The sequence below is a fragment of the Bombina bombina genome, chromosome 2 (assembly GCF_027579735.1).
Source record: "Bombina bombina isolate aBomBom1 chromosome 2, aBomBom1.pri, whole genome shotgun sequence".
NCBI classification, from domain to species: domain Eukaryota; kingdom Metazoa; phylum Chordata; class Amphibia; order Anura; family Bombinatoridae; genus Bombina; species Bombina bombina.
The window spans coordinates 341,663,343-341,678,598 of NC_069500.1; the positions used below are offsets into that span (position 1 = coordinate 341,663,343).

Sequence of the window (15,256 nt, forward strand, 5' to 3'; positions counted from 1 at the left end):
TATTTTCGAGGCTGCAGTCAGTTTAAGCTGAAATGCTAGTTAAAGGGACAGTCTACACCAGATTTTTTATTGTTTTAAAAGATAGATAATCCATTTATTACCCATTCCTCAGTTTTGCATAACCAACACAGTTATATATTAATATACTTTGAACCTCTGTGATTATCTTGTATCTAAGCCTCTGCAAACTGCCCCTTTATTTCTGTTCTTTTGACAGACTTGCAGTTTAGCCAATCAGTGCCTGCTCCCAGATAACTTCACGTGCACGGGCACAGTGTTATCTATACGAAACACATGAACTAACACCCCCTAGTGGTGAAAAATTGTTAAAATGCATTCTGAAAAGAGGTGGCCTTCAAGGTCTAAGAAATTAGCATATGAACCTCCTAGATTAAGCTTTCAACTAAGAATACCAAGAGAACATAGCAAAATTGGTGATAAAAGTAAATTGGAAAATTATTTAAAATTACATGCCCTATCTGAATCTTGAACGTTTATTTTGGTCTAGACTGTCCCTTTAAGTAACATAGCCTCTCCCCAAACTCAAGTCTTGTGGAGTTAAATCATCCTAATCCAGTTGGGATGGTTGGCAGCCATGCTCTGGTGCAATTGGTTACACAAGCAATGCTAAATGCAATGCTGGGCAGACAAGGTTCCTGAGAGTGAACTATGTCCGGCCAGCATTTAATAAATGTGGCCTATTGTATGTATTCTTGGTATACATCCTTTATATGTTAAAAATGTGTAATGTGGCACAATAGTCTGGCTACCTCCTATTTTCATATACAATGACCAATACAGTTTTATAATGTATTAAAGGGATAGAAAAGTCAGAATTAAACTAATACAAGTAAATTGGAAAGTTGCTTTAAATTGTATGATCTATCTAAATCCTAAAAGAAAATATTTGGGTTTCATGTCCCTTTAAGGCAATTATAGTTATTTTGCCAACTACAACAGGGGCTAATTAAAGGCCCACACCTGGTTGATCTGGGTCTGTAGCTGACACAGACCAGTACTTATAGTTCAGCCAGAGCTGTGTCTGCAAAATCCAACAAGAAACATCACATTTGCAGGAGTGAGCTTGTCCCACCATTTGCGTCAAGTAATATTAGAGAGAGACGCCTTATAGAAAGGAAAATGGAGAATCAGCAAAAAAAGAGAATCTTACCCTGGTGTTTTTTCGGGTAGTGGCATTTCTTGCACTGGAATTAAATCCGGTGTGAAAATTCCTTAAAAATATAACACAATTTGTTATATTTACTTATGTGATGTCACCTTCTATTAGAAAACAAAAAGTTACAAATATAAAATACCTTTGATATTGGGAAGATTGCGTTTCACGTTGTTGACTTCTGAGGGATATCAAATTCTCTTCCGTATTCTTTTTCCTCATTTCATGATGACTCACATATGACGGTAGTGGAGGTAACCCCCCACTTGGCAAATTTCTTGGCATATTTGATCTCACAAAGTATGACTGCCTATCAGAGTTTTCCTTAAAGTTCTTCAGATAACGGGGGGGCAAATCTGCTGGAGGTAAAACCTGAAGTTAAAAGTCTTGCTTTGACACAAACAGTTCATTTATGTAACTGACAGAACACCTCAATATAATGACACTGATGAGTGCAATTAAAAAATTGTGAGAGACGGCATAGCTCTATGAAAGATCTTGGGCTAGTTTTCATGATATTATTCACAGCAAAAATATATAGATAGATATTTCTTATTGATACTAATACTGATTTCTGGAAGCTTAATTCCCTATATTTGTACATAAAGGTACATATGCAAAGCCATTACTATTATTTTATTTGTGCTACCCAGGCCTGTATGCCATGGTTTGTTATACCTGAATATTAATAAACAATAGCATAATAGCTTACGCTAAAGATAGCTACAATATTAGTAACAGCGGATTTGGTTATGCTTCCATTTCCCTTTTTAATGTATGACGTATAAAGTTAATTGTATGGTATGTTAGAGAGGACTTCTTAATATGTTATAACTATGTTTTACTTTAGGCATATGGTTACTTTGAGGTCCAAGAGAGGCATAATTTATACCTGAGAAAGAATGCTATATATTTTGAGGTTCTAATATGTTCCTTTTTTGTTTAAGTCTTCCTCTATAGATGTTTGTATTATGTGCTAAAGTCAAAGTCACAAATCTGAGAGAAAACAGCAGAAGAAGTGCGGTAGATAACAGCAGCTTAGAGATATAAAGGAGAAGTCTTGGGTCATTTTCACTTCGAATAACACAAATATCATAAAGGGTTGACATCACATAGCATGAGAAAAAAGACTGACATCACCTACCCTACTGTCCGGGCAAGGGCCGTGATAGTCCCCTACTGCCCGGGCAAGGGCCGTGATAGTCCCCTACTGCCCGGGCAAGGGCCGTGATAGTCCCCTACTGCCCGGGCAAGGGCCGTGATAGTCCCCTACTGCCCGGGCAAGGGCCGTGATAGTCCCCTACTGCCCGGGCAAGGGCCGTGATAGTCCCCTACTGCCCGGGCAAGGGCCGTGATAGTCCCCTACTGCCCGGGCAAGGGCCGTGATAGTCCCCTACTGCCCGGGCAAGGGCCGTGATAGTCCCCTACTGTCCGGGCAAGGGCCGTGATAGTCCCCTACTGTCCGGGCAAGGGCCGTGATAGTCCCCCTACTGTCCGGGCAAGGGCCGTGATAGTCCCCCTACTGTCCGGGCAAGGGCCGTGATAGTCCCCTACTGTCCGGGCAAGGGCCGTGATAGTCCCCTACTGTCCGGGCAAGGGCCGTGATAGTCCCCTACTGCCCGGGCAAGGGCCGTGATAGTCCCCTACTGCCCGGGCAAGGGCCGTGATAGTCCCCTACTGCCCGGGCAAGGGCCGTGATAGTCCCCTACTGCCTGGGCAAGGGCCGTGATAGTCCCCTACTGCCTGGGCAAGGGCCGTGATAGTCCCCTACTGCCTGGGCAAGGGCCGTGATAGTCCCCTACTGTTCGGGCAAGGACCGTGATAGTCCCGTACTGTCAAGGCAAGGGCCATGATAGTACTCCACTGTGAGGGCAAGGGCTGTGATAGAACCCTACAGTCAGGGCCACGACCGTGATAGTGCCCCATAGAAGACAATTAAGAAGGGTTTCACTTTTATGCATAGCCCTATTAATATGCTTATTGCCTTCCTTCTATAACCATGTGCTTAGTGCTCTTTTGTCCCTATGCATAGTTAATATAATATGTAGACTGCCATCTATTGCTAGAGTGACTCACAAGATATTCTAGGTATTTCCCAGCATAAGCAGATGTATTTTATTCCTATAAATAGTCTGAAAATCAGCACAATGTTATTAAAAGAAAACAAAAACAAAACTATAGAAAAAACACTCCCAGATGGGCTATGTAAATGGTTCATCTACAAAACATTTATACAAACAAAAAAACATAATTTATGTAAGAACTTACCTGATAAATTAATTTTCATATTGGCAAGAGTCCATGAGCTAGTGACGTATGGGATGTACAATCCTACCAGGAGGGGCAAAGTTTCCCAAACCTCAAAATGCCTATAAATACACCCCCTCACCACACCCACCATTCAGTTTAACGAATAGCCAAGTAGTGGGGTGATAGAAAAAGGTGTAGAAAGCATCAAAAAAAGAACTGGAAATATAATTGCGCTTTATACAAAAAATCATAACCACCGTAAACAGGGTGGGTCTCATGGACTCTTGCCAATATAAAAGAAATTAATTTATCAGGTAAGTTTTTACGTAAATTATGTTTTCTTTCATTTAATTGGCAAGAGTCCATGAGCTAGTGACGTATGGGATATTAATACCCAAGATGTGCTACTCCACAGAAGAGTCACTAGAGAGGGAGGGATGAAAAATAAAAACAGCCATTTTCCACTGAAAAAAATATACCACATCCAAAAAAACATAATTTATGCTTACCTGATAAATGTATTTCTCTTGTGGTGTATCCAGTCCACGGATCATCCATTACTTGTGGGATATTTTCATTCCCAACAGGAAGTTGCAAGAGGACACCCACAGCAGAGCTGTTATATAGCTCCTCCCCTAACTGCCATATCTAGTCATTCGACCGAAAACACGCGGATAAAGGAGAAACCATAGGGTGCAGTGGTGACTAGTTTAAATGAAAAAATTACCTGCCTTAAAATGACAGGGCGGGCCGTGGACTGGATACACCACAAGAGAAATAAATTTATCAGGTAAGCACAAATTATGTTTTCTCTTGTAAGGTGTATCCAGTCCACGGATCATCCATTACTTGTGGGATACCAATACCAAAGCTAAAGTACACGGATGAAGGGAGGGACAAGGCAGGTACTTAAACGGAAGGTACCACTGCCTGTAAAATATTTCTCCCAAAAATAGCCTCCGAAGAAGCAAAAGTATCAAATTTGTAGAATTTTGAAAAAAGTATAAAGCGAAGACCAAGTCGCCGCCTTGCAAATCTGTTCAACAGAAGCCTCATTTTTAAAGGCCCATGTGGAAGCCACAGCTCTAGTAGAATGAGCTGTAATCCTTTCAGGAGGCTGCTGGCCAGCAGTCTCATAGGCTAAGCGGATTATGCTTCTTAGCCAAAAAGAAAGAGGTTGCCGAAGCCTTTTGACCTCTCCTCTGTCCAGAGTAGACAACAAACAAAGCAGATGTTTGACAAAAATCTTTAGTATTTTGTAAGTAAAACTTTAAAGCACAAACCACGTCCAGATTGTGTAATAGACATTCCTTCTTTGAAGGAGGATTAGGACACAAAGATGGAACAACAATCTCTTGATTGATATTCTTATTAGATACCACCTTAGGTAAAAACCCAGGCTTGGTACGCAGGACTACCTTATCCGCATGAAAGATCAGATAAGGAGAATCACATTGTAAAGCAGATAACTCGGAAACTCTACGAGCCGAGAAAATAGCTACCAAAAAAAGAACTTTCTAAGATAAAAGTTTGATACCTATGGAATGAAGAGGTTCAAACTGAACTCCTTGGAGAACTTTAAGAACCAGATTTAAGCTCCATGGCGGAGCAACAGGTTTAAACACAGGCTTGATTCTAACTAAAGCCTGAACGTCTGGAACATCTGCCAGACGCTTGTGCAAAAGAATAGACAGGGCAGAAATCTGTCCCTTTAAGGAACTAGCTGACAATCCTTTTTCCAAACCTTCTTGGAGAAAGGATAATATCCTGGGAATCCTGACCTTACTCCATGAGTAACCTTTGGATTCACACCAATAAAGATATTTACGCCATATCTTATGGTAAATTTTCCTGGTGACAGGCTTTCGTGCCTGTATTAAGGTATCAATGACTGACTCGGAGAAGCCACGCTTTGATAAAAATATAATTTATGCTTACCTGATAAATTCATTTCTCCTTTAAATTGTATGATCTATCTAAATCCTAAAAGAAAATATTTGGGTTTCATGTCCCTTTAAGGCAATTATAGTTATTTTGCCAACTACAACAGGGGCTAATTAAAGGCCCACACCTGGTTGATCTGGGTCTCTAGCTGACACAGACCAGTACTTATAGTTCAGCCAGAGCTGTGTCTGCAAAATCCAACAAGAAACATCACATTTGCAGGAGTGAGCTTGTCCCACCATTTGCGTCAAGTAATATTAGAGAGAGACGCCTTATAGAAAGGAAAATGGAGAATCAGCAGTGATGACTCACATATGACGGTAGTGGAGGTAACCCCCCACTTGGCAAATTTCTTGCCATATTTCCTGGTGACAGGCTTTCGTGCCTGTATTAAGGTATCAATGACTGACTCGGAGAAGCCACGCTTTGATAAAAATATAATTTATGCTTACCTGATAAATTCATTTCTCCTGTAGTGTAGTCAGTCCACGGGTCATCCATTACTTATGGGATTATATCTCCTCCCTAACAGGAAGTGCAAGAGGATCACCCAAGCAGAGCTGCTATATAGCTCCTCCCCTCTACGTCATATCCAGTCATTCGACCGAAACCAAACGAGAAAGGAGAAAACTATAGGGTGCAGTGGTGACTGGAGTTTAATTTAAAATTTAGACCTGCCGTAAAAAACAGGGCGGGCCGTGGACTGACTACACTACAGGAGAAATGAATTTATCAGGTAAGCATAAATTATATTTTCTTCTGTTAAGTGTAGTCAGTCCACGGGTCATCCATTACTTATGGGATACCAATACCAAAGCTAAAAGTACACGGATGACGGGAGGGACAGGCAGGATCGTTACACGGAAGAAACCACTGCCTGTAGAACCTTTCTCCCAAAAACAGCCTCCGAAGAAGCAAAAGTGTCAAATTTGTAAAATTTTGAAAAAGTGTGAAGTGAAGAACAAGTTGCAGCCTTGCAAATCTGTTCAACAGAGGCCTCATTCTTAAAGGCCCAAGTGGAAGCCACAGCTCTAGTAGAATGAGCCGTAATCCTTTCAGGAGGCTGCTGTCCAGCAGTCTCATAGGCTAAACGTATTATGCTACGAAGCCAAAAAGAGAGAGAGGTAGCCGAAGCTTTTTGACCTCTCCTCTGTCCAGAATAAACGACAAACAGGGAAGAAGTTTGACGAAAATCTTTAGTTGCCTGCAAATAAAATTTCAGGGCACGGACGACGTCCAGATTGTGCAGAAGTCGTTCCTTCTTTGAAGAAGGGTTAGGGCACAATGATGGAACAACAATCTCTTGATTGATATTCTTGTTAGTGACTACCTTAGGTAAGAACCCAGGTTTAGTACACAGAACTACCTTGTCTGAATGAAAAGTCAGATAAGGAGAATCACAGTGTAAGGCCGATAACTCAGAGACTCTTCGAGCCGAGGAAATAGCCATTAAAAACAGAACTTTCCAAGATAACAGCTTGATATCAATGGAATGAAGGGGTTCAAACGGAACACCTTGCAGAACGTTAAGAACTAAGTTTAAGCTCCACGGCGGAGCAACAGTCTTAAACACAGGCTTAATCCTAGCCAAAGTGTTACAAGAGAAAGGGAGGACGACGGCACTACTGGTGCTGCGTTCTTATTAGTATTAGTATCTCTCATATGTATTAATAGTATTGTTAGAGACAATCTAAATATACTTAGGAACTTAGGTGCTGTACACTTGAAGAAAGCAACTAGAAAATATCAATTGCTGGGAGCAATTGAAAAGAGTGTACTTACATAGCACTCAGCAGCACAAATTTTTAACTAGCTAGATACCATAGGTGAGGAAGCCCAAGGAAGGCAAGTTAAAACTTAACTTTTATTAACTCTATTAAAAAATAACAAATTGCTAAAAAATATCAGCCAGTGTGACCGAGAGCGAAAGTGATTTCAAGGGGGTAAGATTACCTCCCAAATCGCAATATGTATAATATAAATACCCCTGTATAATATACTAAGGGAGTGATACAAGTGTATCTCTTGAATCTGTTGGTTAAGGTGTGAGTCGATATCACAATAGGAGTACCCCTGCTATTATTCTTTATCTGAATCAGGGGATGTAAAGAGTAAAGTCACACCTTCCCAAATAAATGAATTAGATACAGTTGTCTCTGGGAGATGAGAGCTTTCAACGCTTTAGTATAATTAAATTTGGTATAGTGTACCAGGATGGATAGGGTTCTCTTATTATTTGCCAGTCAATTGAGGGTTACTGGTGAGATTCCCGTTATCCTTTTATTTGTCTAGCATAATATAGTATCCTGGTATAGCTGGGATTATTATGTGGGTGGTACTGAGACTACAGTAATCAATTACTAAAGCCTCCAGGATGTGTTGACTCTAACAGTATCCACGCTATTGCCACAAATTAACGTTATATTGTGGTAAGCTATCTGGAGAATTAAATAATTTACTGAAATAGAATAATTATATGGTTCCCAAAAAATTAGCTTCGATTTTGCCCTAGTTGTTTTGGTCTCATTCCTATATAGAACACTGTTGTGATATAAGCCAAAACTGCCTTCTTACTCAATAATTCTTATGTGGTAAGTCAATCCCCAATAGTAATACACAAAGATCAATTCCCCAAACTTATTCTAGTAATATATTGTTGGTTATTATAGTGTAATAACATTGAGAGGTGCTTGGTGTGACATACTTGGGTATAGTGAGACTTCAAGGACACTTGCACATTAGGGGCGCGATCCGATATCGATCGCAGTTTGCGGCGCAAGCGAGGGAACCGGCGTCGCCCGCAGTTTCAGCTCGCAACTCGAGCCATCCCATATAGGTCGCCGTCAGATGCTAACGTGCCGTAAGTCTCACAAACCAGCGATGTCCAGAAATCTGCGTAAGTACAAATTTCTGGCGTCGCCAGTGACTTGCGCCACGTTAGAAACTGCCGGCGCCTATAAAACCTGACTAAAGTCTAAAACACCCGCACTGTCTAACACGCCTCCCTAACATAGCCCGCACTGTCTAACACGCCTCCCTAACATAGCCCGCACTGTCTAACCCTCTATCCGCTATCCCCCCTCACTAGCCTAACAATAAAAAAGCTATTAACCCCTAAACCGCCGCTCCCGTACCCCGCCGCCAGCTATATTATATCTATAACCCCCTAAAGTGAGCCCCTAACACCGCCGCCATCTATATTAAAATTATTAACCCCTAATGTAAGCCCCTTACACCGCCGCCATCTCTATTAAAATGATTAACCCCTAATTTAATCTACCTACCCCGCCGCCAGCTATATTAACCCTAAGTATATTATAGTTAATATAGGTATTACATTATATATATTAACTATATTAACCCTAATTATATTAGGGTTAATATAGTTAATATAGTTTAATATAGTTACTATAGTATTTATATTAACTCTATCTAACCCTAACTAAATTTATATTAAATTAATCTAATTCATTTATAAACTAAAATATTCCTATTTAAATCTAAATACTTACCTATAAAATAAACCCTAAGATAGCTACAATGTAATTAATAATTACATTATAGCTATGTTAGGGTTTATATTTATTTTACAGGTAAATTGTTAATTATTTTAACTAGGTATAATAGATATTAAATAGTTATTAACTATTTAATATCTACCTAGTTAAAATAATTACCCAATTACCTGGAAAATAAATCCTAACCTAAGTTACAAATACACCTACACTATCAATAAATTTAATAAACTACTAACATCTATCTAAAAATACAATTAAATTAACTAAACTAAATTACAAAAAAAAACAAACACTAAATTACAAAAAATAAAAAAAAGATTACAAGATATTTAAGCTAATTACACCTATTCTAAGCCCCCTAATAAAATAATAAACCCCCAAAATAAAAAAAATTCCCTGCCCTATTCTAAATTCAACAAATTTCAAAGCTCTTTACCTTACCAGCCCTTAAAAGGGCCTTTTGTGGGGCATGCCCCAAAGAATTCAGCTCTTTTGCATACAAGAAATACAATACCCCCCCCCCCCCATTACAACCCACCACCCACATACCCCTATTCTAAACCCACCCAAACCCCCCTTAAAAAAGCCTAACACTACCCCCCTGAAGATCTCCCTACCTTGTCTTCACCACACCGGGCCGAACTCCTGATCCGATCCGGGCGATGTCTTCCTCCAAGCGGCAAAGAAGAATTCTTCCTCCGGTGACGTCTTCCTCCAAGCGGCAGCAAAGTCTTCATTCTTCCGGCGGCATCTTCAATCTTCTTTCTTCGCTCCGCCGCCGCGGAGCATCCATCCCGGCCGACTGCTGAACTTGGAATGATGTACCTTTAAATGACGTCATCCAAGATGGCGTCCGCCGAATTCCGATTGGCTGATAGGATTCTATCAGCCAATCGGAATTAAGTTAAAAAAATCTGATTGGCTGATTGAATCAGCCAATCAGATTCAAGTTCAATCCGATTGGCTGATCCAATCAGCCAATCAGATTGAGCTCGCATTCTATTGGCTGTTCCGATCAGCCAATAGAATGCAAGCTCAATCTGATTGGCTGATTGGATCAGCCAATCGGATTGAACTTGAATCTGATTGGCTGATTCAATCAGCCAATCAGATTTTTTTAACTTAATTCCGATTGGCTGATAGAATCCTATCAGCCAATCGGAATTCGGCGGACGCCATCTTGGATGACGTCATTTAAAGGTACATCATTCCAAGTTCAGCAGTCGGCCGGGATGGATGCTCCGCGGCGGCGGAGCGAAGAAAGAAGATTGAAGATGCCGCCGGAAGAATGAAGACTTTGCTGCCGCTTGGAGGAAGACGTCGCCGGAGGAAGAATTCTTCTTTGCCGCTTGGAGGAAGACATCGCCCGGATCGGATCAGGAGTTCGGCCCGGTGTGGTGAAGACAAGGTAGGGAGATCTTCAGGGGGGTAGTGTTAGGCTTTTTTAAGGGGGGTTTGGGTGGGTTTAGAATAGGGGTATGTGGGTGGTGGGTTGTAATGGGGGGGGGGGTATTGTATTTCTTGTATGCAAAAGAGCTGAATTCTTTGGGGCATGCCCCACAAAAGGCCCTTTTAAGGGCTGGTAAGGTAAAGAGCTTTGAAATTTGTTGAATTTAGAATAGGGCAGGGAATTTTTTTTATTTTGGGGGTTTATTATTTTATTAGGGGGCTTAGAATAGGTGTAATTAGCTTAAATATCTTGTAATCTTTTTTTTATTTTTTGTAATTTAGTGTTTGTTTTTTTTTGTAATTTAGTTTAGTTAATTTAATTGTATTTTTAGATAGATGTTAGTAGTTTATTAAATTTATTGATAGTGTAGGTGTATTTGTAACTTAGGTTAGGATTTATTTTCCAGGTAATTGGGTAATTATTTTAACTAGGTAGATATTAAATAGTTAATAACTATTTAATATCTATTATACCTAGTTAAAATAATTAACAATTTACCTGTAAAATAAATATTAACCCTAACATAGCTACAATGTAATTATTAATTATATTGTAGCTATCTTAGGGTTTATTTTATAGGTAAGTATTTAGATTTAAATAGGAACATTTTAGTTTATAAATGAATTAGATTAATTTAATATAAATTTAGTTAGGGTTAGATAGAGTTAATATAGTTAATATAAATACTATAGTAACTATATTAACTATATTAACCCTAATATAATTAGGGTTAATATAGTTAATATATATAATGTAATACCTATATTAACTATAATATACTTAGGGTTAATATAGATAATATAGCTGGCGGCGGGGTAGGTAGATTAAATTAGGGGTTAATCATTTTAATAGAGATGGCGGCGGTGTAAGGGGCTTACATTAGGGGTTAATAATTTTTATATAGGTGGCAGCGGTGTAAGGGGTCAGATTAGGGGATAGATAAGGTAGATGGCGGCGGTTTTAGAGGCTCACAGTAGGGGGTTAGTTTATGTAGATGGCGGCGGGGTCCGGGAGCGGCGGTTTAGGGGGTAATAACTTTATTAGGGATTTCGGGGGGGGGGGGGGGATCGCGGTTGACAGGTAGACATTGCGCATGCGTTAGGTTTATTTTAGCAGATCGCGGTTGACAGGGAGATAGACATTGCGCATGCGTTAGGTGTTAGGTTTATTTTCTAGTTAGTTTAGGGAGTTACGGGGCTCCAATAGTCAGCGTAAGGCTTCTTACGGCTGCTTTTTGTGGCGAGGTGAAAATGGAGTAAGTTTTCTCCATTTTCGCCACGTAAGTCCTTACGCTGCATATTGGATACCAAACTGCGCGGGTTTGGTATACCTGCCTATGGCCCAAAAAACTGCGGGCGACTGCAGAAATATACGCGCGTAACTTCTAGGTTACGCCGTATATGTGATACCAAATCCGCGCAAATATTGGCGTCGCCGGCTTTTGCGGGCGACGCTTTATATCGGATCGACCCCCAGGTGCGTATCAATCCCTGTGAATTTGTTGGTTAGAAGGTAAAATTATATGATTACCCTAGGAGCTATTTGTGGCAAACGACCGCTATTCCTAAAAAAACAGTATTTCCCTTAGTCTGATCTGATTACTTGTATATACTGACTCACTCGGTCTTACAAAGTACGTTGATAATATAGATAATACACAGACGTTTTAGTGCTTTGGTTATCTCGAGTGTGTTATTTAGCAGATAGCTTGCACTTAGTGTCAAAGGGCCTTCCCGCGACTTGTGCTATGGTTACTGTTAGATTAAATATATTGTTGTTGTTGTTATTATAATTAGCACAGTAATATCGCTGGGAAAGCAACTTTAAATACTTATCGTAGAATATCTTAATTAGTTTCCCGACTTATAATTTCTGTGGGTACACTCTATTTGTAACTAATAGTGCAGTTGTCTGGTATGTCTGAAGGGAACTGCTCGTTTTTTCCTTTAGGTTGGAAATAGTAGTATAAGCAGACCAGTGTAAAACTAAGTATAAATGGGTTTCTGCTGATATATAGTTAACGGTTTTGATTCCGGACTATTAATTTGTTTGGAATTGTTTTTCTCCCTTTCCCCCAGTGGCTATAATATCTTAACGGCCGCTGGGAGATAGTAGTTATAGGGATACTTAGGTCAAATAAATTCTTGAGTTGTCTAAAGCGTAAATAAGTTTCAACCAAGCACTCTCACATACATACAGGTTTAAATTAAATTCTGATAAAGCATTCGCTCAACAAGTCACACTGCTGTTTAAGTTTAAAAAGGAGAGGTAATCTCCTGTAGCCCTGACATGTTTCGCCTAGAACGGCTTTGTCAAAGGTGGGGCGCCCGCCATTCTTAGGGCTTTTTATTGGCTGTTCTCAGGGAGGCTGGTCCCTATTCTGACGATCTGGTTGGTTCGTCCCTTCTTTCTTACTATAGGTTACGAGTGGAGGTGTGTACTGTCGTCATTGCCAGGTTGCTACCCACTTTATGACGACCGTGTAAAATATTACTATTGCATTGGTTATTAATGCAGGACTAGATGTTTATATCACTGTAAACAGGAGATAACGAGATAAATCTATAGCTGCCAAGAAAAGGATTCGTGCGTTTATTCGGAACTGTGGCATGTTCAGATGGACTTATTTGGTGTGTCTACTTGTAATTAGAAATACTGCAAGAATAAAAGATGAAAAATAAAATAAAAAATTGAGGGATTTTTTGGAAAGTTTGCTTCCTTAGAAAAAGCGAGTAAACATTATTTCAGATATAATTGTTAAGGTGGGAAGGTGGTCCCAAATAGAACTAGGTTCCTAACTTTATATACTTTGAGTCTGTAGTGGCATGTCAGTTTTATGTGCTGGGATATTCCCAACCCAAAAGTAAATAAAATTTCGTTGGTTACTTCTTACTAAAGTTAAGCTGTCTAATTAACGTGAATCGTGCGGGGAAAAGAATATCATCCACTATTTTATCATATTGGGTTTAACGTTTCTGTGCCTAGAATAAGTTTTAACAAAAGGTATTTTATTTTTGTGTAATCATATCTACCTATTATTATCTATTTGTAGTTTGGTTTTTTCAGGTTGTGCAAAAGTGCATAGGGTGTCGGGGTCCTCTTATCCCCTATTCAGGGGTACTATACGTGTCCAAGTGACATATCAAAATTATATATTTTGGGAAAAGGTGATGAAAAAAGCATGGGGTGACGGTGCCAGGGTTAAAGAATAATAATTAGTGTGGGCAAAGTGTCGTGAATATTGTCAGGGGATAAAGGGGAGAAAGAAAAGGGGGGGGGGGGAGGTGGTGCTAAAAACAAAAAGGAAATTGAGAGATTGTAAGGATGTGTTTTTAAATTTTGATTATAGATTTAATGTGCAGCTTGACTCTAGATACAAAAGTCAATAACACTAGTGCCATATTATGGCCTTGTATTACTGGATGGCCTCTGTGTTCCTTCCTTCTGCACAGTACAGATTGACTTTAAGATTCTTGAATTATTTATTATACCTGCACTGAGATAGTGCGATTATTATCGTTATATTTTTCTTGTTACCATTTGGCTTGATAATATTATCCCAGTTATATGTCTGTGCAATTAACTCCATATCCCCCCAATTATAATCTCGTGTTTTTCTACCCAGCTGTGTACCCCCTCATCTGTTAATGTCTTTTTGATTTATTAGTTTCTTCTTCTCATTGGTTATCAAATTTGAAACTCAGAGATTTTAATTTTTATAAAAAACAGTAATAATTGTTTTGTTCATTTAACCCTTTGGGGTGTACGCTGTCAAGTAGGTATATCCATCTACATTCCGCTCTGAGTAGGGCCTGTTCGATATTGCCCCCTCTAATGCCCAAGGATATCTTTTCTATTCCTTGGCATTTGAGCTCTCTTGGGTTTGAGTGATGGCGTTTCAGAAAATGGGATGCCACAGAAGATATTGTCTTGCCATCTTCCTGATCTTTGGCAGCGTTCTTGATATTTCTTATATGCTCCTGTACTCTAACTCTGAGTTGTCGGCTGGTCATCCCAACATAGATTTTGGAACAACTGCAAAACAATACGTATATTATGTTTTCTGAAGTGCAGCTGATGTAATTTTTCATTCTGTGGGTATGGCCAAACCTATCCTGTATCATGTCTGTCTTGCGTATATGTTTACATATTGAACAAGTGCCACATGGAAATGACCCTGCCCGAATGGCAGTCCTGGTTTTTGCCAATTGATAGTGGCTGCGAGATACCATGTTCTTGATATTCTGCGTTCTTCTGTATCCTATCTGGACTCTGTCGCCCACTATTGGCTTTAGATCCTGGTCTAAGGTTAATAAGTGCCAATGTTTATTCAGTATGTGGTTTACTGCATGGACCTGTGGATTGTATGTTAGAATCAATCTGATTTGTTCATCCTGTTTCTTGGTTTTTTTGCGCAATAAGTCAGTGCGATTAGTTTGGATTGCCCTGTTTTTAGCTCTTTTGATGTTTCTTTTACTGTAACCTCTGTCCAGTAATCGTTTTTCAAGTAATTCTGATTGTTCGTTAAAGAGCTGTCTATTGCTGCAGTTCCTCCTTATCCTTAAAAATTCACCCACTGGCAATGATTTAGTTGTTCCGGGGGCATGGGAACTATTATTATGTAGAATACTGTTAGTCGCAGTTTCCTTTCTGTAGAGGTTGGTTTGTATTCGTCCTTGTTGATCTTTGAAGATGTTAAGGTCAAGAAAGTTGATCTCTGATTGACTCATTATGTAGGTCAATTTTATGTTTAAGTCGTTCTGATTGAGATTTTGAAGGAAAACTTCTAGTTCTTCCCTGCTCCCCTCCCACATAAACAGAATGTCGTCTATGTAGCGGATCCAGAAGGGTATTTTATCCGTGAAGGCTGAATGGGTATCATTGAATACCACATGTTTTTCCCAGAATCCTAGGAACAGG

At 39.6% G+C, this 15,256-nt stretch overlaps 1 protein-coding gene across 2 annotated transcripts in view; it reads right to left on the reverse strand.

The window, feature by feature from the left end:
- Positions 1-15,256, reverse strand: part of TRAFD1 (TRAF-type zinc finger domain containing 1) — a 216,276-nt gene that overhangs the window by 20,632 nt on the left and 180,388 nt on the right. Inside the window, exons 10-11 of one of the 2 annotated variants that reach the window (XM_053701701.1) lie at positions 1,317-1,530; positions 1,172-1,232 (exon numbers count right to left, since the gene is read on the reverse strand). In XM_053701701.1, coding sequence (XP_053557676.1) covers positions 1,172-1,232; positions 1,317-1,530 — 275 coding nt within the window. Of the gene's footprint in view, positions 1-1,171; positions 1,233-1,316; positions 1,534-15,256 lie in introns of both variants that reach the window. The other variant, XM_053701700.1, reaches the window with a different exon arrangement.